General features: G+C 42.5%; 1 protein-coding gene across 1 annotated transcript in view; it reads right to left on the bottom strand.

The window, feature by feature from the left end:
- The window catches only part of LOC309551061 (calpain-8-like), a 113,433-nt gene that overhangs the window by 77,470 nt on the left and 12,338 nt on the right, over positions 1–23,625 (bottom strand). The window contains exon 2 of the mRNA XM_082251503.1: positions 8,617–8,686. Within this exon, the coding sequence (XP_082107629.1) occupies positions 8,617–8,686 (70 nt within the window). The remainder of the gene's footprint in view (positions 1–8,616; positions 8,687–23,625) is intronic.

Below are 23,625 nucleotides of genomic sequence, written 5' to 3'. Positions count from 1 at the left end.
GGTTGCACGGTTTGCCCAAGGAGATTGTGTCGAATCGGGGGAGTCAGTTTGTGTCCAGGTTCTGGCGCGCCTTTTGCTCCCAGTTGGGGATTCATCTCTCCTTCTCCTCGGCCTACCACCCTCAGTCCAATGGGGCCGCAGAACGATCCAATCAGGCCTTGGAGCAATTCCTTCGTTGCTATGTCTCCGATCACCAAGACAATTGGGTTGACCTCCTGCCTTGGGCTGAGTTTGCCAGGAACACGGCGGTGAACTCTTCCTCTGGGACGTCTCCCTTCATGGCCAATTATGGGTTCCAACCTGCCGTGTTACCGGAGGTATTCTCTTCCCAGGATATTCCGGCTGTGGAGGATCACCTTTCCCTCCTACGTGCTTCTTGGGTACAGATCCAGAAGTCCCTTGAGGTCTCTGCGCAGCGCCAGAGACTCCAGGCTGATCGCAGACGAGCGCCTGCTCCTTCCTACCAGGCCGGAGACCGTGTATGGTTGTCCACCCGCAACCTCAACCTTCGAGTGCCCACTCCCAAGCTGGCGCCTCGCTTTGTTGGTCCCTTCCGAGTGCTTCGCAGGGTAAACCTGGTAGCCTATGCCCTTGCGCTTCCTCCTGGCATGCGGATCTCCAACGTGTTTCATGTTTCCCTGTTGAAGCCACTGGTGTGTAATCGTTTCACTTCCTCGGTTCCTCGGCCTCGTCCGGTCCAAGTGGGCAATCGTGAGGAGTATGAGGTGAGCAATATCCTGGACTCACGCCTGGTCCCCGGTCGGTTGCAGTTTTTGGTCCATTGGCGTGGTTATGGTCCAGAGGAGCGTTCCTGGGTTCCCTCCGCAGATGTCCATGCTCCTGCCTTGCTCCGAGCCTTCCACGCACGCTTCCCTCAGAAACCGTTCTTTACTCCACGGAGGAGGGGCCCTTGAGGGGGAGGTACTGTCATGGTCTTACCTTCTTGCTGTTCTCCTTCGTTTGACATGTGCTGGCGGCCATCTTGGTTTCTGGGTTTCTTGTAGCCTCCCACCCTGCGGCTCCTCCTTCCCACTGGGAGGAGCTGGATGCCTAGCTCATATATATAGGAGGTCTGTGGCTTCAGTTCCTTGCTTGGTCCTCCTGTGTTCACATGCTTCTAAGACTGCTGCTGCTTCTGGTCCCTGATCCTGGCTTCGTCTGACTACCCTGCTGGTTCCTGATCCTGGCTTCGTCTGACTACCCTGCTGGTTCCTGATCCTGGCTTCGTCTGACTACCCTGCTGGTTCCTGATCCTGGCTTCGTCTGACTACCCTCCTGGTTCCTGACCTCTGTCTTCGCAAGGACTCTGCCTCGGTTTCGCCATCCGTTTGGACTTGTGCTTTACAGCTTGATTTTCAATAAAGCCTTCTTATTTTCACTTATCTGTTGTTGTACGTCTGGTTCATGGTTCCGTGACAACAAGTCTATGGATCCTTTAGGTTGTCTGTACCCACAAAATATCCAGGGACAGCTGGTTGCATCCTTCCAACTTCCAAACAACACTCTATACCAGTGATACCAGACCAGATCTTGAATAGACAGCCCCTTCAGCCAGCTCTCTGTAGAACCAGGGTCACACTCAACAACTTCCAGCCCTCATGACTCCCACCTAAAGATGCATGGCATCACAATTTCTCTCAATCCAGGCCCTCAGGTCGCCCACCTGAGGCCACATGGCAGCAGGTGCCAGGGGAGGAAGCTCCTCTCCCCCAGCCTGGTGCAATCCTCTGCTATGAAAAACCAAGTGCCCGTGTGCTCCTAGAACATAAATACAGGCACCCAGCATGCATAGGGGCACCTCCCTTTGTAATTGGCCAGGGCTGTATGAATATTCATGCTCCCATCTGCATGGTTTCTGGCTATTTTCCAGAACTTTCCTTAGTTGCTAGGATACAGGGAAACTTCAAGACAGCATAAGCAGCACCAGAGTACACTAGTCGATCACTGCTCTCTGTTAAATTACCAATTCAATTTACCTAACTGTCTCTCTGTTCAGCAGAGAAACCAAAAACTATTCTAAACTAATCCTAGCACCTACCTAGGAGGGTGCTATTGTACATGCCTATCACTCGGCACTGAATTATACTGTGCCTAATCTCTAGGGGGAGTGCCACCGCTTCGACTATTCTCTATGGAGCTGGCATGTGCTCCATTGTACGTGGATCCGGAAGTGACTATTTTAGTCCATTCAAGGTTCATATTTGAACTGAAGCCCTGATGAAGGGAGATTCTCTTTGACCCCCCAATACACACTGGCAACAGGAACCTATGGCTCTGCTGTACTAAGCTTCTCCTGTGAATGCAGGAAGTGGGGGGAGCAGTGCTGGACCTGGAGACCATGCTGGATTGGTGACAGGAGCCAGATAAGAGCTTAGGGATGGAGAGGGGGGGTAGGACAGGTAGTAAGGTGTTTTTTTATCTTAATGAAGACAATGCAATAAGATAAAACATTTAGACAATAGAACCACTTTAAATATTAACATTCTATGTCCTGCAAAGTAGAAGGAGGGAGCATTGTGGTACTCATGTTTACTATGGGATTTCTTCAGCTTGCTTACTAGTATCCATTCCTGGGCCTCAGCCCCGGCTCCACACTAGGTCTCCCCTTTCAAAGAGGAAAACCTATGCACAGTCTAAGTGTTATCCTGTCACAACAACCCATAAATAAGTCAGTTCCATCCCCCTAATACTAGGGGAAACCCTCTTTCTGCCTGCCTACAGGCTGGATTGTACAGTAAAGGGAAGTGACCACCTTCCTACACAAATATACTTACCTTCATTCTGTCTGTTCATCCACAATGAGCAAAGCCCTGTGTGAGTTACGAGTTGCTGGAGTTGAAGCTTACACAAGGCTATATACTCTCCGCCTGATAGGCCGAGAGTGGTTACGCGAGTCACATGTGTCACATGAAAGGTGTGTTCGTGTCGCTGGAGAAGGGGGTTAAAAAAGAAACAAGCATGTTGTTTTGCCCTCACTAGGTTTTCCCCTCACTAGGTTTTCCCTCTCAATCAAGTTTTAAAGTTGGGAGCAATGAGTTTTTATGCTATGCAAATTTTGCAAAAAAAAAAGCATGGTTTTGGTTGGAGTTGGGTGTTTACGCGCTCATATGCTTTATGTACAAAATGATTTACCTTTTACCTATTATTAGCCTTTTGAATCCCAGGAATCGGCTTTAAAGAGAAATTGTCACTTTGCCTATTCAGTTGAGGAAAGTTGAAAAATAGCGTTGGACCTATAGGGTTATCTCACTGATAATGCTATCGTAAAGTATTGATGTTGATGTAAATTATCTGTTTTTCGGTCAAGCAGCTTCTACACCCCAGAGGATCTCTACAGTCTCCTTAGCTTGTAGTGTAAGGTAACAAACATTGAAATTGAAGCACCACAGCACAGCTAAGAGGCCTAAATACAATAATATTCTGGTAAAAGTCAGGAGGAAATCCAAAAAGGTATTCAACATGTTTCAGGAAGCCAAAAGTGCCCCCTTCATCAAGGCTTGATTGACAACAACATGTGAATATACTTCATCTGGGGTGTAGAAGCTGCTTGACTGTAAAACCAGATAATTTACATCAACATCAATACTTAACGATAGCATTATTAGTGAGATAACCCTATAGGTCCAGCGCTTTTTGGACCTTCAATGTTATTTTTTTTCCAGTGTGATTGCAAGCACAGGCCTTGTCAGCAGCTGCTACTGGAAAAAATAGTATTCAAGGTCTAGTTTACTTTACTAGTCTATTCACATTTCACAAAGTTCTCATTCAAGACCTGTTGAAGGGGGAGCCCTTAGACCCCTGTAACACATTCATTTTTTGGATGTTCCCCATGAGTTTTAATAGAATAAACTTACTTTTAATTATTTTAATAGAATAAAGTTACTTTATTTTCAAATTTTGTTACCTTGTCTATTCAGGTCCCCAACCCATTGATTCTCACCTACAAATTTCAGCAATGCCGACATGAATGAACTCCCGCACATACACTGGATTTTATTCATCTCCGCTGGAGAAATGGCTAAAGATCAGTACCAGGAAGCTGATCCAGCCAAAGATGACAGCAGCTTTGGGGAGCTCCGGGACAGGGTGGCGCTGAATAGAAGGTGAGTATAGTTCTGCTTTAAAGAAGTGGGGACATCACTCCCTTGTCATGTGCCTGAGACTATCAATTGGCTTCTAGACTTGAGCATTGTCTCATGGCAGAAGGTTACATGTTCCTTTCTAACCAAAGGTAGGGTGTACTTTTACTGGCTGCAGCAGACGAAGGAGTGGCAAGAAAAAGCTGACAAGCAGGGTTGCCAACCATCAGGAAATTTACAGACAGTTTGTAAAAATCAGATTTTTACAACTGTCTGTAAAAATCAGGGGCTGATAATTTGTTGTGCTGTGTTGACTTTATAAGTGTAATCCAGGCAAATTAATTGTTATGGGTATTGTCAGTGTTTCCATATTGTGTTCATACTGTTTACATATCGATTACCTTCGTTTTTAGTGGGAGTTCTGTCTTTTTTTTTTTTCAGGTTGTCAGTAAAAATTGTGCTTTGTCAGTAAATTTTTGAAGTTTTGTTAGTAAGAAATGCTATGGGAGGTTGGCAACACTGCCGGCAAGGTCAGTATGAGAGGGTCAGGGGGATACTGCTAGTAATGGACTAGCTGACAGTGTCCCTATAAAAGACATATTAATGCTTTGTACTATTTATGCATCTCTACTGCCCAAAAATAAATCAATGGAGCGGATTTTAACTAATTCTCACATATACAGTGAGTGAATTTTAAGGGGATGCTCTGTAGATGAAATGGTTGTCATATAAAAGTCTAGTGTGTTTATAGCACATATTTGTATTTATTATTGCAATATTAAAGCAGACATAAACCCTCCTATCCTTAACAGCCAAGGAAGTTGCCATCTTAAGCGAGGTAAACAGGCAATTTTTTTTTTATTCAACCAGTGGGAACAAAAAAAACCTCACAGATTTCTGCATCCACACAAATGATGCAGGGATTATGCCCGCTGAGCTATTGTATTCTGACAGCTGCGACTTACCCCACTTGCCAGAATACACTGATCTGCACTGTAGTGGCTGAACCAATGATGGTTTTTCAGCAGGACCATTCCAAAGAACCCAGCTTTAGTCTCTATTTGATCTGCAGTTGCCATGATGCTGCACATGTGATCAGTCATGACATCAGCCATTTGATGTCTTGACAATTTGGTAAGAGCCCAAGCAATTGTAACAGTTATCATTCGCAGCATGCCTTGAATAAAATTGTTTTGATAAACTTAAATTGATGGGTTTAGTCCCATTTTCACCCTAAAGCAAAACAAAAATTTGCTAGGAGGACATGGGGCTTTACATATTTCTTCTGGCAAAAATTTCTCCCATTTTCTCGACACAGTGATGAGGCATTCATATCTCCTATTGACACCAATGTTGGGGCAATAGTTACTCCCAGTGACACCAACAATGAGGCATTTATTAATCACACTGACACCAATGTTACCCAATGATGAGGCAATAGTTACTCCCACTCACACCAACAATGGTGGATTTATATCTCCCATTGATACAAATAATGGGGCAATAGTTACTCCCGCTGACACCAACAATGGGGTACTTATACCACCCACAGACACCAATGATGGGGCCCTTATAACTCCCACTGACACCAAGAAGGGGGCAAAAGTTTCTCCCAATGACACCAACAATGGGGCATTTATTAATCCCACTGACACTAATGATCACCAATGACGAGGCAATAGTTACTCCCACTGACACCAACAATGGGGCATTTATAACTCCCATTGACACAAATGATGGGGAAATAGTTACTCCCACTGACACCAACAATGGGGCATTTATAACTCCCATTGACACAAATGATCGCCAATGATGAGGCAATAGATACTCCAACTGACACCCACAATAGGGCCTTTTTTTAATTCCACTGACACCAATGACAGAGCAATAGTTATTCCCACTGACACCAATGATGGGGCAATAGTAACTCTCACTGACACCAACAGGGGGTCATTTATTATTCCAACTGACACCAATAATGGGGCAATAGTTATTCCCCTGGTCTAAATGATAGCAGCTACAAACATTTGTAAAAATGTGAATGCCTCCTAACCAGGGCCCTGTACAGCTGCTTGTTGGCTGGTTTGATATACACAGCCCCTTTGTCTGTGTCCACTGTAGCACAACATGTGCTGACTGTACCGCCGTCCTGCAGGAATGCTCATAATCTGAACTATATTCTAATTCTAATATACACCTTTATTAAACAAGAAGAGAATCTCCACCTCACTCTGCTGTGTTTGGTTTGTGAGTAACCTGGATGATGTGTTCCTGAATGTTCCACTTCACTGCAACAAGTCAGACAGCAAAGTCTATGCTGTGATTTTTATTATTATTATTACTGTATAGTGAACCCATACTTTGCCCATGCTGGGACATTTTTTAGCAATCATTATATGAACATAAAACAATCTATATATGGATCTATTACTATATATAAAACAATCTATATATGCATCTATTACTATACATAAACAATCTATATATGGATCTATTACTATACATAAAACAATCTATATATGCATCTATTACTATACATAAAACAATCTATATATGGATCTATTACTATACATAAAACAATCTATATATTGATCTATTACTATACATAAAACAATCTATATATGGATCTATTACTATACATAAAACAATCTATATATGCATCTATTACTATACATAAAACAATCTATATATGGATCTATTACTATACATAAAACAATCTATATATGGATCTATTACTATACATAAAACAATCTATATATGGATCTATTACTATACATAAAACAATCTATATATGGATATATTACTATACATAAAACAATCTATATATGGATCTATTACTATACATAAAACAATCTATATATGTATCTGATTGTAAAACATTTGTAATGTGAGATTTTACCAAAATAATCCTTTTAAATTATACCTATTCGGTTAGACCTTTAAAATACATAGTTGTTGGTGGATGCTCATTTACAGTGCATTTAAGGTGCGGTTGTGGTGCCTTTCAATAGAAATGAACGGAGGCAGTTGCAAAACCTTATCACCTGCAAAAATCTTCAGGCAGCATTATTTTTGCCTCCCAGCAATGGGAAGCAATGCTAATGCTTCAGTGTGAACACCTCCATCTGCTCCCTTTGTGCCAATTCTGTGTGGCATTGATAAGTGTTTGGGAAGCATTAAAAACACGACCCAACCGCCTATTTTCAATGCATACACTTCAAGCATTTGTTCATAATTCAAATAAGAACCTTTAAATGTCCTCAGCCTCCTTCAATTCTCCAAATGATTTATTTTCTATTTTTTGCTTCTGTCATCCAGTTTCCTTTTAGAAAGTGGATACATTCATTCTTCATGTAGGAACGTAGCCAAACTTGTTGTGGGAACGTAGCCAGCCTTTTTTGCTGGCTCCCAAAATGGACTAAGGGCTATTGACAATGAGATTTGTAGTGTGCATAGAGCAAACAAACATAGAGCTTGTTCCAAACAAACAGAAGTGAGATGGAAAAGAAGAGGTTCAGGAGGAAATTATAAGGAAGCAGAAAAAAAAAACAGGAAACAGTTTCCTGGAAAAAAAAGATTACAGGACCATTAGGTAATGGATGTCTATTGATTATTTTTTCACTTTCAAAGAGAAGTATGGGAATCAGGGTTATTGCACATTTATACTTACCTAGGTGTATACAGCATCTGTCCACCGGTGCCTCTACACTGAGAACCGAGCGATCAAACACTGCCAATCGCTCTGTTCTCACAGCTCTAGGAGAGAGCTGCTGACTGTCAGTCACCGCTCTCTGCTCTGCCTCCTCCTCGCTCACTGGAGTGCTGGGCTGTGAGGGGGCAGGAGCGGCCGTCTCAGGTTCTCAGTGGCTGGCTGAGAGGCTGAGCCAGGTGCCAGTCCAGTCCTGAGCGAATTACGACCATATAGTTGGGATCTTGCCCGAGCCTTGACCGGCTCTGTGACGTCAGCAGACAGTGGACTTTAGCCCGCTGTCTGCTGAAAATAGAAAATAAAGATTTTCCCCTATTTGTGGGACTTTTAAGGCACTCACATGAATTACAAAAATAGTATTGAAAAAAGTAAATTTTTATTGAATAAATATCAACATTTGTGAAATATTTATTTATTCAATAAAAATGTACTTTTTTTCAATACTATTTTTGTAATTTATGGAGTGCCTTAAAAGTCCCACAACAAGTGGAAAATCTTTCTTTTCTACCAATTAAGGGATGTGGCACCGTTATCAGATCACTCTTTGAGAGCAATTTGTTTCTACTCTGCTGAAAATAGGATCCAAGGGATCCTATGGATCCATAGGAGATGTACAGCCAAACAAGCTTTGGCTGTACTTCTCCTTTAGGCTGGTATTACAGGGTCAATACACTTTCCATCTCACCATAGATCTTTGCCCTACTTTGTTAAATAAGCCTATTGAAATTGTAGTAATTTATCCTTTCAGGATCAATTAGTAAGAATGATATTGCCTCTTGATTGTCTGCTATTTCCATATGTTATGTGAGGTGTCACTGTGGTACTTACCTAGGGCTCCCTGACAGATGTCTCCCCGGGTGGCTCCATCCACAATGAATTGAGGGTTGTCACAAATCTCCTGTTAATGCAAAAAAACAAAAAAAAAAAAAAAACCCCATCAATGCACAGCATGACATAGAGTAAATCTTGTAAAAGTAAACAGGGTCAGTTAACTGATAATGAGTGGTTTTTAGACTTGTGCAATTAGTTTCATTGCAAATTACTTTTCGGAGGAAATTCTGCATATTAGTTCATTTGGGAGCATCCGAATGAACAAAAGACTCTTTGTGACAATTCGTTTTCATACACATTTGTCAAAAAAAAGAAAGTCTGAAAGAACAAAAATCCGAAAGAACACAAAAGTTTTAACGAATCAATTAATTTCGGATAATTTAGTTTTCATCTTTTCCTTCTTTCTGACTTCATTATTGCTGAATATAAAGAAATAATTGATGAATGCATTCGTACCAGTATTTCTTTTGTATATGTAGCACCACCCCCGCAGGAGCTGCTGATTATGTTATTGGGTCTACACCCTGCCTAACAACCCTATAGAACTGGCTCGATCCCTCCTCAGGCACAACTGACCCAGAATAGGACTGGACTATCAAATGGACACACAGGTTGGAATACAGTACTTCAATATGCAACAGTAAATTATTACCTTCTTGGTGGTAGTCCTTCAGGTTGACACAATAGGACAGCACACAGAATTGTAATTAACCAAAGCTTAATTTACTGTATATCAAATTGAACAAGGGAGATACAATAAAACACAGTTCCTTAAAAATGGGTCACTTAAATCAGCTTTAAAAGATAAAAGAAATACCCCACACTACTCCCTCATTGATGCTAGACACAGTACCAGATAAGTAGGCCTATCTGAGTCCCTCCCCCCAAAGTCCTCTTCCTTCTTCGTCTTGAGTCTTCGCTAGCCAAAGTTATTGAAGAGAGCTCATTTATAATCCAAATTAGGAATGAAGATCAAGAGAGAGAAAAAAAAGAACAGTGGACTGTTGATTGTCACTGCAGGGTGTCTGTGTAGCTGAGCGGTAACTTCCGTGAGTGAGGTAGGCCTCTGGCGGCTCCTTTAACGTTATTATTGATTGTCTAAGAGTGTCCTGAAGTGATATTCTAATCTACCCCGGGGTATATCACCTTCTATTGCGCTATCGCTATATGCAAGTAAAACCACTTCTTCAGAGAGACAAAGTCAGTCTTTTTGGGCAAGTGCCCTCTCACCACAGGAGTTTCCCTTGCGCGCGCTCCACTGCGATCTCAGTCCTTTGGCTCGATATCGGCCTCGCGCGGTCTTTCTGGTGGATGGCTCCGGTCTCTGCCAACAGCGGTAAGGAGCTCCGGGAATGTGTCTCGTGCTTGAGATGGGACGGTTCAGCGTCGTCACTCCAGGCTTAGAGGCTTTGGCCTAATATCCAGCATCAGTCCTCAGCTCCAGCTTCTTAGTTCCTCGGAGTCCAGCGCAGAAGGGCTGAGCTTGGCTCCTCCCTTCCTTTAAATAACTTCCCCCAGAAAGCTGTGCGGTGCAGCCGTGCACCCTGGATCTTACAATGCACACTGGGAGATGTAGTCTTTTCATCATGCCAAAAAGGAAATCACAGCCTGGGAAATTCCATGCAGCTACCACTAGAGGGAGCCTAATTCCTTCTCACATATCAACAGTATCTTTAGGCATATTTAACCCCGCTACACATATATTCAGATTTATTCGATTTTTGGATGGGCAGTGTTAGTGTGTTATCTCTGACCAATGAGCTTGTCCCTTATTCCCTTGTGTGTTTTTCTGTGTCAGACTGCATTCTATCCAGACAGGGTGTGGTGGGCCGGTGGCACTATTTCGTTTGATTTGTTGATTACGAATACAACCACCAATGCCTGAATGATGAATAACGAATGCTGTATCTAAACAAATAGAACGGAATGAATACGAATGCATCCGAAGTTACGAATGATCCGAAGTAACGAATGCCACATCTAAACAAATAGAATGGAACCAATACGAATGCATCCGAAGTTACGAATGATCCGAAGTATCGCGTGTGGAATAGCTGTGATTCTGCCTCGCGATTTCAAATTTCAAATGGGCGCATAGCGTTTGCGATGCTATTACTTCCGATGACACCCCAATCAAATTTTCTGCACGACAAATCACAGCAAAATTGTGCAAACAAAATCGTGGGAGTTCTTTTGGGCGACACTTGTCCTGCAAATGCATCCCTCTTTTTGCAGTCATTTAAAATCGCGGGGCGGAATTGTGGCGATTCCACCCGAGATCATGTGTGATTGGAGTCTTAGTTGCTTTGATTTGTAAGCCAGGCTTGGAGTCAGTATTTCTTTGATTTCATTAAAAGGGATAATAACAGATTATTTTTAGTTTGACATTCTATAACTCCCTCACTGTCTTTAAGACACAGCAAGTGAGAGGAAATCTCTCCAAAGTGAAGGGAAATCCTAAACTGTCACCAGAACAGGTGTCCCCATTGTAATGTTCCCCTTGCCTCCTGTTCTGGTGACATCTGTAAAATATAGAAATGCATGGCTGTGTAACTTCCTCTCTTTTTGCTTCCTTCATCCATTCAGAGTTCCAAGGCAGGTTTGAATCTGATTATTGGCTGTAAGGAAGGCCTCTTGCACACAGGTGAAAAAAATGCTGCATTTGTAGACAATTTTATATTTTATGGATCGAAAACACAGATTGGTTTATGTCTACGGGACAAAACACACAGCTGCATGAAAATCAGTAATGCAATGATGTGTTCAGATCTTTAAAAAAAAAAAAATTGAATATTTTATGTTTGAGTGCGGTCATTTTGGTGAATATGCACGTATATGCAAGTATATATATGAGCACATACACATAAGGTCATATTCAAACAGCTGTAAAAAATGTTTCAGATCATTATAGGCAAGATAATTCTGGTACAAAAGTTCATGTGTAAATGATCAGTAATATACTTGCTTGTACATCTACAAGTGCATAAAGTTATCCATCCTGATTTTTTTTTTTTTTTTTTAATCTGTTATATGTGTATACATGCATTTTACATGCGTGCATGCAGTGTACACGCATGTGCACCCCTAAACACATAAAATGCATGTCCTCAAACACAGATTTTTAGATTTTTGTCTATGGATCTGAATGCAGCGCATGTTTACGCACCCTTTTGCAAACAATGCACCTGTATTCAGGTCCGAAAAGAAAAAACTCTTTTAAATGATTTTAATTTTTTTCAAGTCTGCATGAATGTAGCGAACATTGCAACACTGGCAGCTAGAAAAGAATGAAGAATTTGTGTATATGCACAGTAAATGATTACGTTAAGAAGTCTAATGGTTTTTAGTGTTGATTTTTTTTTTTGTATCAGGCTTTCTGTGACATACAGCAAGAAGTCTGCAGTGGGTGTGCTTGGGAATGTCTCTCCTGCATTACAACCTGGGGTTCCAAGATTACCAATAGAAGGAAAAAATGTGTATTGGATTGGTGGACGACAGCAACCCATGAATGAAAAACTGAAGCCATGAGTGGGTAGGCTCCCTCCCACAGTTTTCAGTTCTGGCCGGAATGTACCTTTAAGAGCCTTTTAAACATGGAGTTGTTGTCATCCCTGTACTGGATCTATTTATATGAAGTGTAACAAGCTTAGTCTAAAATGGGCATCCACTGTATAGTCGTTTCTATGTATAGTTGTTTTATGAGCGTGATTTACATCCTGTTGAATTTTATTGGTATGGTATGGGCCAGAGAGGGGCACCTGTGTTCCCTTCTCCCAGGCATAGCGGTATACTGTACACAATAATACCAGACCACAAGATCAAACAAATTGCAGACAGGGGCAATAAACACAAAATGTACTGGTGACATCCTCTGTAAAACTGGATATGAGTCGGTGCAGACCGCTCAGTGCTTTTACTATCTGCTGTCTGCCCTCCTTTCTGTTATCTGTCTGTCTAGAACTATAGGCATCCAACCATGGACAGATATTATTATTATACAAGATTTATATAGCTCCAGCAGTTTACTCAGCGCTTTACAATAAAAAGGGGGACAGCACAATCTACTATACAGTTCAATACAGAAGGAATAGGAGGGCCCTGGTCATGGAGCTTACAATCTAAAGTGAGGGGGAGGTGATACAAAAGGTAGTGGCTGCAGGGGATGATCTGATGGAAGGGACTCAAGTACAGTTAGGTGGAGGTGGGCGAGGCTTCCCTGAATAAGTGTGTTTTCAAGGATCACCTAAAGGCGGGCAGGGTAGGAGCTGACCGGGCATACAGGGGCAGGGAGTTTCAGAGGAGGGGAGAGGCTCTGGAGAAATCCTGGAGGTGAGCATGGGAGGAGGTAACAAGGGAACTAGAGAGCAGGAGGTCTTGGGAGGAGTGGAGAGGGTGATTAGGGCGATATCTGCAGATGAGGTTGGTGATGTAGCTGGGGGTGAAGTTGTGGATGGCCTTGTATGTTGTGGTTAGTATTTTGAATTTTATATAATGGGGTAGGGGAAGACAGTGAAGAGATTGGTAGAGAGGGGAAGCAGTCACGGATCAGTTAGTAAGATGATATTGCATATTGCAATACAAAATGACAAATGCCCACGACTAGCCTAAATGTGAAACAAACATGAACAATAATGCCCCTCGGAATACAAGCATGAATATTTATGTGGATGAAGGATTGGATTCTATGCAACCTTTGTCTACCCACTTAAGCCCCCGAAGATTTTACCCCCTTCCTGACCAGAGGGTTTTTTGCGATTTTTTACTGCGTGACTTTAACGGACAATTGCGCGGTCGTGCGACGCTGTACCTAAATTTTTACTTTTTGCGCTATAAACAAAAAAGAGCGTAAATTTTGCAAAAATAACAATATTTTTAACATTTTTTTATATGAAATTCCCCCCCCAAAAAAATGTAAAAATCAAAATTTTTTAACATTTTTGGCCAATTTGTTTTCTGCTACATATGTTTGGTAAAAACAATCGTAAAAAGCGTATTTTGATTGGTTTGCGCAAAAGTTATTGCGTTTACTAACTAAGGGAAAGATTTCTGTCATTTTTGGTGTTTTTTTTTAACACGTAATGGCGGCGATCTGCGATTTTTTTTGCGGTACTGCGACATTGCGGCGGACAGATCGGAACCTTGACTGACATTTTTGACACTTTTGGGGTTACCAGTGACATTACTGCAGTAATCAGTGCTATACATATGCACTGTTACTGCAAAATGACACTGGCAGGGAAGGGGTTAACTTTATTGGGGAAGGAGGAGTTAAGTGTGTCCCTAGGGACGTGCTTTTTACTGTGATTGGCTGTGGCTACTAGTGTAGGAACAGTGATCAACGGTCCTACATAGTAGAACCGTATGATCACTGTTTCTACACAGTTGAGAATGACAGGAGGCTTGTTTACATCAGCCGCCTGACTTTCTCCCTCTGCACCGACGATCGGCGAGTGACCGGCGGACATCGGGTCCGCCGGTCACATGCACTGACTTCCCTGTGAATGAGGAACAAGGAAGTGACAGGCAAGTGACGTATATATACGTCACTTTGCCTGGCCGGGGTTGACCGCCGCAGTATATAATCGTGCGGCGGTCGGCAACCGGTTAATCCATGGCAAGATTGGTTGATGATTGTTTGTTTATGAAACACAGTTGTAGAAAATCTGCAAGTGGACATATTCTTGGAGATATTCAATCACTTTCATGGCCCTTTGAAAACTGCAGCCTGTTGTTTTTTTCCAGGGATCACCAGATCAAACAGAATATTTCTTATTTATCAATGTTTTATAACTAAAACTGGCCATACATGGAACATATTTCATCTGGTTCCTATTAACTGGCTGAAATTCACTCCATGGTTGGCCCTGTCAGGGATAAAACTCAACTGAAAAATCAAGGGAGCTGGGCCAGAAAATTGTCGGCCAAACAGCATCTATGTCCAATCAGATGTAGGCATGGTTTGTCTATACAATAGCCGCAGCGGGAGATTTGTCCATCCATGCTGCTTAGCGTGGTTGGAGGAACCTGTTAATTTTTTTTTTCAAATCCATATGTGAATGTTTGTAAGGCCAGCCTGGGGAATGGAATTGTTTACCCAACAGCCACTAATTGGATTCAAACTTTCAGTGCTGGTCTGATGCTAATTGGTGGACCTTAAAAAGAACACATTAATGTATAAGGCACTATGTGATTTTTGGAATACTTTAAGTAAAACACAAAAGCCAAAGATGACTCTTTATCTGGGAACCTTTGTTTCTGCAATAACAGGGGTGCAACTGTTTTCTGGTGCACCCCCCGCTTTCTGTACTAAACCAGCATGATATCAGTCATCTGGTATCAAATAATTGTATTTACAGATATACAAGAACATTCAACTGATCCAGCCATTTATAATAATAATGGAGAACAATTATATCTATAATACTTCTCTGACATCCCCTGTCCAAGCCTGCTTGAGGAAAGAACTCATTGCCCAGGATAGATTTTATAGCCAATCGCTATAGTTTCTCCCTTGGGGCTCATTCAGACGGGAACTGAGACCTGTCCTCAATGCTGAGCAGCTTGTGGATGCAGATGCATTGGCTGCACATGTCAAAACTTTACATGTAGGCAGGAGTGGGTATATAGATTTTAACGCACAGTGTCTGCATTTGGATCTGTGGTCCATCTCCTTCTTGCAAGTCAAATTATGACATGTGACTTTATCCATGCAGCTGTTGCATCTGTATCTACCTCTATGGGCTGCCTTTACACAGTTCCAGGGTGGATGCACACGCAGCAAAAAGTGGCTCAGCATGGAGGATGGGTCTAGCCAACAATTTAGCTTGCCTGTTAAATTATGATTCTCTATTTTTCTGATCATCTCTGCTTACATTTTACAATAAATTGCCCTATGAATATTTTTTTAAAGTTTTTTATTTAGGCAGTCACAAAGCTGCGGTGCTCCAGTTAACTCCAGTTTTCTCTGCAGTGGGTGTGCAGAATTCTTTTCCAGACTGACAATGTCTCATAAATGCAGTGAGCTATGGACATTGGTGGGTTGATGTCACCACTGCGGCACCGGCACAGTGCAAAGATCATCCAGACTTTTGTAGTCACTTTTCCTCTTTGAAAAACTAAAAAAAAAACAAGCATTCAGAAAGTGGTTTGTTAGAGAATGTAAGCAGAGAACATCAGTGGAAAGGAGAAGCATCGTTTGCAAGCTTTTGTGATGTCTTTCCTTCTGCTTTAAGCATTATGCAGGTGTGGATTGATCTCCAACCTGAAGGTTCCTGCATAGTTCTGAGGCCAATAATACTTAGCAGAGCCAGTAAGGTGGGACCAGTGGAACTTCTCTTCCTGGCATAAGTAACTACTGACACCAATGATCTTTTTAGCTGTCTGTAAGGAGGCATTTTCTCACTGACCACCAACGTAAGCAGCATTCTTCACACCTACCATATAAGAGGACATGTCTCAACTGACCAAAAATTTAAGGGATATTCTTTCAATTGACCATTAATATAAGGGGGCACTCACTTCTCCAATGACCACCAAAGTAAAAGGACATTTCTTCAGTGACCACGAATGTAGGATGACAATTCTAAACAGACCAGCAATGTAAGGGAACATTTCTCTACTGACCAACAATGTAAGAGGGACATTCTTCCAATTGGCAATCAATGTAAAGAGGCACTTCGCCACCATTATTAGTGGTCTTTTCTTCATTAACCACCAGTCTAATTTTCATTCATCCCACTGACAATCACCGTAAGAGAGTTTTCTTATCACTGACTGTAATGATATCATGTACTGCACACATGAAAAGCTGTAGCAAGCGGCCATGTTTTTCAGTTTTCATAGGTAAGCCATGACAGTCTTGCAGAACAGTTATACATTGCCACAGTGATATTACCCCATCCCTCCTTCTTTAATTCATGGGATACATAGGTTTTACACTTCAAAAGAGCCGTTATCTCAACTCAGAGACATCAGAAACCAGTGCTTGGGCCTATGCAGAGCTGTAAACAGCTAATTGAGTCCTGGCAGGATGCCTGTTTCTGCTGTCCAGGCCTATCGTAAAACTATGACCATGCCAAAAAGGATGCCCAGAACTAACAGGGATCGTAAAGGGCAATCAGAGAGCTCTGCCAAATTCAAAACTAAACAAATCCACACATGATTCATAAACTCAGACAGGAACATGACACATTAATATTAAGTATATATTTGAATGAGAAATGTCGTACTGAACGAAATAAGGGCATACATGACCACACTAGCACATTTAGAAAGGAAGATAACTGTCAGATATTCCCTGGGTGACAAGTTTATCTGAGCTACCCTGTCTTTAGTTTAAAACATATTGGACTAGGTGGGACTTTAGATGAGACCCAAGCTGGTGTTGCCCGGCGTCTCCATCCCTATAACAAAACACAAAATGAGGTTGAAGGATTGTAAGAGGTGCATGAAAGTCAGCCAGCCCCCAACTGGGGGCTGGCTGACTTTCATGCACCTCTTACAATCCTTCAACCTCATTTTGTGTTTTGTTATAGGGATGGAGACGCCGGGCAACACCAGCTTGGGTCTCATCTAAAGTCCCACCTAGTCCAATATGTTTAAAGCAACCAGGGATGGAGACGCCTTGCTTACAGCTTGGTGCCTCATCTAAAGTCCCACCGTGCGATTTTCGTGCGTTTTTTGGTGGATGCAGTTTTTGATTTGACCCTAGTGTTTTCCGTATACAGGGATGGAGACCAATAGCATGACCTGCTTGTCTCATATAAAGTCCCAAAGGAAATAAGGGATTTCAAAGGCAGTGTGCTTTACAGGCCATGCCCCATATATAAAATCCCTTCCTATCCATATACTGCATCCACCAAGGGGATGGAGGTGTAATGCTTTTCAGCTGGTCTTCTCCAGTTTGCACCATGGTTATATTTTAACCTAATTATTTGAACTTTTTGAGACAATAGCCAGTCGTGCATGGGGATGGGTTGGGGGAGGTTGGGCTGTCTCCCTCTCACCTGTTCCCCATCCACCCATTAGCGGCCATGTGCCTCCAGTGTGAGGACACTAAATTAAGAGTGTAGGACTGCAGATTTAAACAGGGTGCCGTGACGTGGCTCTGCAGCTTTCACATGCGTTTGCAAATGTGTGTCAACTAAACCCCTGTTCTTTGTACCAAGAGACAGGTCTTATTTGGTTGGTGACAGACTGGAAGGTGAGTACATCAAACTGGGGGCTGGCTGACTTTCATGCACCTCTTACAATCCTTCAACCTCATTTTGTGTTTTGTTATAGGGATGGAGACGCCGGGCAACACCAGCTTGGGTCTCATCTAAAGTCCCACCTAGTCCAATATGTTTAAAGCAACCAGGGATGGAGACGCCTTGCTTACAGCTTGGTGCCTCATCTAAAGTCCCACCGTGCGATTTTCGTGCGTTTTTTGGTGGATGCAGTTTTTGATTTGACCCTAGTGTTTTCCGTATACAGGGATGGAGACCAATAGCATGACCTGCTTGTCTCATATAAAGTCCCAAAGGAAATAAGGGATTTCAAAGGCAGTGTGCTTTACAGGCCATGCCCCATATATAAAATCCCTTCCTATCCATACACTGCATCCACCAAGGGGATGGAGGTGTAATGCTTTTCAGCTGGTCTTCTCCAGTTTGCACCATGGTTATATTTTAACCTAATTATTTGAACTTTTTGAGACAATAGCCAGTCGTGCATGGGGATGGGTTGGGGGAGGTTGGGCTGTCTCCCTCTCACCTGTTCCCCATCCACCCATTAGCGGCCATGTGCCTCCAGTGTGAGGACACTAAATTAAGAGTGTAGGACTGCAGATTTAAACAGGGTGCCGTGACGTGGCTCTGCAGCTTTCACATGCGTTTGCAAATGTGTGTCAACTAAACCCCTGTTCTTTGTACCAAGAGACAGGTCTTATTTGGTTGGTGACAGACTGGAAGGTGAGTACATCAAACTGGGGGCTGGCTGACTTTCATGCACCTCTTACAATCCTTCAACCTCATTTTGTACCCTGTCTTTAGTATCCCTGCACGCGAAATTCAATGCTGAACAATAATTTATCAGTTTCAAGAATGCAACTGGTACATATTGGAAGATATGAATAGTGGTATAAAACTGTCTGTAGAGGAGAGACCTGATATTGTCATAAACTGCAAGGCAGCCTATGGACACTCTGTTTTATTGGTTATGGGCATCTGTCAACACCCCTTTGATCCCAGAGAAAAAGGGAGATGACTAACCAGTGGGGGAGTTCTCATGGTACCATCAAGGCAGGAACATCTGTCAAGTTTGAAAACCCATAACACCTGGCTCATCAACTGAACTCTGATAACACCCAGGACATTGACTGCAAGTTGTAATGTTCCGGTACCTTTGGTACCCTAAATTACACTTTCCACAAGTGTATGCGCCCTACCATTTACTTTTGGAAAGGTGCGCATACACCTTTAAGACTGGAGCTGTCATCACTCAGCGCCGGACTAGATGGCTATTTAAGGCGTCGGCTCTCACTCACATGTGTTCGTTCAAACACCCTTATCTGGATGCTAACCTTGCTTGAAGCTTCCATGCTTGCAAGCTTACTTCGCTGACGGAACCTTGCTGCGCTGATCCCTGTATCCCGCTACTGGATCATCCGCCTCTCCTGAACCACCCTTCGGCTGTATCGCTAATAGTGCTAAGTACCCCGCAGGGGAATTCTCTATAAACTTATACTAAGCTTACACTATCTAGCTCTGCATAGTAGAGACTGTTTATCACATCTGCATAAACTAGATTGCTAGCTCTTGAGACTACTGCTACTTTTCTGCACTGGGTTGATCTCTTTTGTATGTCCCCCTGCTATTCTATCATCTGCTATCATACAACATTGTTAAACCTTCCTGCATCCATCTGCTACTGTCTCACCTTCAAGTGTCTATCACCTACCACCTCCACTCAACCTATCCCTCAAACCTTCATCATTGTGTTACCACATATATAAAGTCACTCTAGGAACCAGCTTTCTAATTGTGTGTATTTACTGGCTGAAATAAGACCTTCCACACATGATGAGTCATTGAGGTTGGGAATGGTATCTCAGCATATCTCTTACATGACAACTGACGTGGAACTATTTCTGCAGCTGAAAATCCACACCATATAAGAAACGCAGGAGCATTACAGATTGAACGAACCTAAAAAATGGATTCAGCAGAAATAGCCACTCAGGTGACACAATTAAAACAGCAAGTATCTGCGTTAATACACACACTTGCTGAATTAAAAGAAGACAATCAGGCTCTGTCGCAGCAGGTAATTAGACTGACACAACTTACCTCTGCTCAGTCCCCTGAACCCAAGATAAATCCCCCTTTGGTATTTACAGGCGATCGCAAAACATTTTGCGAATTTAAAAACGCATGTGAGTTACTTTTTTTGCTAAAACCTCGTACCTACCTTACTGATCACATTAAGGTTTGTACTATTATTTCTTACCTATCAAGCGATCCTCGAGCCTGGGCAGATTCTCTTTTTGAGAAAAACGACCAGCTTCTCAACTCCTATGCCTTGTTCCTGGCAGAGCTCACTAGCCTATATGATGACCCCAATAGGCAGAGTACTGCTGATCTTCAGTTAAGATCCTTGAAACAAGGAAGGAGGCCTGTGGAAGACTTTGTCGCAGAGTTCAAGAGATGGACCCTTGATTCAGAATGGAATGATGCATCTCTGAAAACCCAATTTAGGCTTGGCCTATCAGAAGCCGTTAAGGACGAGCTCGCCCGAGCGGATCTGCCAAAAACCCTGGATGCATTAATACAACTCAGTATTACCATAGATAGAAGACTACGAGAAAGAAAGGCTGAAAAGATGGGAATGCCATTATCCGTTTCCTCTCGGAGTCTGGCCGTTGACCCCGTTCCTATGGAGATAGGAACCATACGCCCACCGCTATCAACTATGGAAAAAGCCAAAAGACGAAATGAAAATCTCTGCTTGTACTGTGCATCCCCGGATCACAAGATAAACGTCTGTCCCCTAGTCAACAAAAAGAAGGGTGAGTGTTCACATGTCTCTCTAGGAGGATTGACAACTTCATTCACTAACCCCTACATTTCTGTTTTTTTGACATTACAGTGGGACCAGAACAGGATTACTACTAAGGCCATGATTGACACAGGATCTTGTGGAAATTATATGGATATATGTTTTGCTGCTTTAAATAAAATTCCTATTATTTCTAAACTCAAACCTGGCTCAGTAAGTCTTATTACCGGTGTTCCTTTATCCTCTGGTCCGATCACCGATCAGACACAAGCACTTCTAGTCACTATTAACGAGTCTCATAGGGAGACTTCTACCTTCGATTTAATACCATCACCCCACTTTCCCATTGTGTTGGGACTTCCCTGGTTGCACACACACCAACCAACCATAGATTGGAAGAAACGGTCCTTGACCTTCCCTTCTTGTTATTGCGAGGAAACGTGTAACCTCCCGTTTTCCGGGAAGATTCTGTCTGTGGTGACAGATGAGATTGCACCACTATGTTATCAGGATCTTTCTGAGGTTTTTCTTGAGAAAAATGCTCAAGCATTACCTCCTCATCGAGACTATGATTGTAGCATTGATCTACTCCCAAATAGCAAGTTGCCGTTCGGTCATGTTTATCCTCTTTCACAGGATGAACTTGCCCATCTCAAAACCTATTTGGATGAGAACTTGGAAAAAGGTTTTATTAGACCTTCCACTTCTTCCACAGCAGCATGACTCTTTTTTGTTCGCAATAAAGATTCAAGTCTCAGACCTATCATCGACTACAGGAAATTGAATGCTATCACAATAAAAGATCGCTATCCTCTACCACTTATCCCTGAGCTCATTGAGCAGGTGCGTGGAGCTACCTATTTTTCAAAATTAGACCTGAAAGGAGCATACAATCTCATTTGAATCCGTGATGGACACGAGTGGAAGACTGCGTTCAGAACTAGATACGGATTGTTCGAGTATCTTGTGATGCCATTCGGCCTATGCAATGCCCCTGCAGTTTTCCAACGATTTATAAACAATATTTTTAAAGACTTACTAGATGTCTGTGTTGTGGTATATCTGGACGATATACTTATATATTCACGGACCCTGTCTGAACACATAAGACATGTAAGACTTGTATTATCGAGATTGCTTGCACATAATCTTTATGTGAAGCTGAAGAAATGCTTGTTCCATAAAGATGAGGTACTCTTTCTAGGCTACATCATATCCAAAACAGGAATCGAGATGGACACGAGTAAAATATCCTGCATTCAGGATTGGCCTACACCAACTACACGCAAGGCGCTACAGCGATTCCTGGGATTTTCAAATTTCTACAGGAAGTTCATAAAAAACGTTTCTGCTATTGTGAGACCCCTCACACAGCTCACTAGCATAAAAATACCATTTAAATGGTCAGAAGAAGCAAATAAGGCTTTCCACTTGTTAAAGACAAGGTTTACTTCCGCTCCCATATTACGCCATCCAGACCTATCCCTCCAATACATTCTGGAGGTAGATGCGTCAAACCTGGCAGTAGGAGCAATACTCTCCCAACGACCTACCCCCACTTCACCACTTCATCCAGTCGCCTTTTTTTCTAAATCCCTGAGCAGTCCCGAGATAAATTACCCCGTGGGTGAGAAGGAACTGCTTGCTATAAAATTGGCTCTGGAGAATTGGCGACATTTACTCGAAGGCACCCAATTACCAATAATTATATACACGGACCATAAAAACCTCCAATATCTTCAGACTAGCAAAACTCTCTCGCATCGACAGGTACGATGGTCACTATTCTTTCTAAGGTTTAGCTTCCTAGTGACCTACACACCTGCAGATAAGAACAAAAAGGCGGATGCACTATCACGACTAACTGAAGAAAATTACTTTGAAATTCCTTCCGTTCCTATAATACCTCACAAACGCATTATTGGAGTTGTCCGTTCCTTGAAGGAAGAGGTTCTGCATGGTATAAGGTTGGATTCACCCCCACCACAACTAAATACCGATGCAGAAGGCTTCCTCTACTACAACGACAAACTTTACATACCACCTACCCTACGCACCAAGATCTTGGAATTATCGCATGATGTGCCTATGGCAGGACATATGGGTATGACAAAGACTTTCAATTTGATTTCTCGGCAATTCTGGTGGCCTGACATGAAAACATCTATACAAAAATTCGTCTCTTCATGCAATGTCTGTGCCAGGTCCAAAATTGACACTACGAGACCATCCGGCCTGCTATGCAGTCTACCAATACCCCAAACTCCATGGGAGGTTCTGTCATTGGACTTCATCGTAGAATTGCCTCCTTCCAAAGGATTTAATACCATCTTGGTGTCAGTGGACCATCTGACAAAGATGGCACATTTCATTGCTATTCGCAGACTACCTTCGTCCAAAACAAACGGCAGAACTCCTGATGAAACATGTCTTCAGATTACATGGTATCCCAAAAACTCTTTTGTCTGACCGTGGATCCCAATTTATTTCTAAATTCTGGCAAGAACTATGTCACATACTACGGATTGAGCGGAAGCTCACTTCTCCTTACCATCCGCAGAACAACGGATAGACTGAAAGAGTCAACCAATGCATCGAGCAGTATTTACGTTGTTACACTTCTTACCAACAGGATGATTGGTTGGATCTTCTCCCCCTGGCAGAATTTGCCTACAACAACGCAACTCACAGTACAACCATGCAGAGTCCGTTCTACTTGAACTATGGGTTCCATCCCTCTATTCTCCCTCCACGCATCCTTCCTTCAAATAACCCAGTAGCCTCAGACTATCTTTCCCAAATAAAGGATTCTCTGGGTTTACTAAATACTACCATTGCACACGCTCACAGTCAACAAAAGAAGTACTATGATCTTCGTAGAAGACCTTCTCCACAGTATACTATCGGGGACCTCGTTTGGCTCTCAACAAAAAACTTGAGACTGAAGATCCCTAGCAAAAAGCTTGGACT

This window comes from Pelophylax lessonae (assembly GCF_965119305.1).
Source record: "Pelophylax lessonae genome assembly, chromosome: 3".
In the NCBI taxonomy this organism is placed as follows: domain Eukaryota; kingdom Metazoa; phylum Chordata; class Amphibia; order Anura; family Ranidae; genus Pelophylax; species Pelophylax lessonae.
The sequence above is the reverse complement of the archived record's forward strand: the minus strand, read 5'-3'. Positions and strand labels throughout refer to the sequence as shown.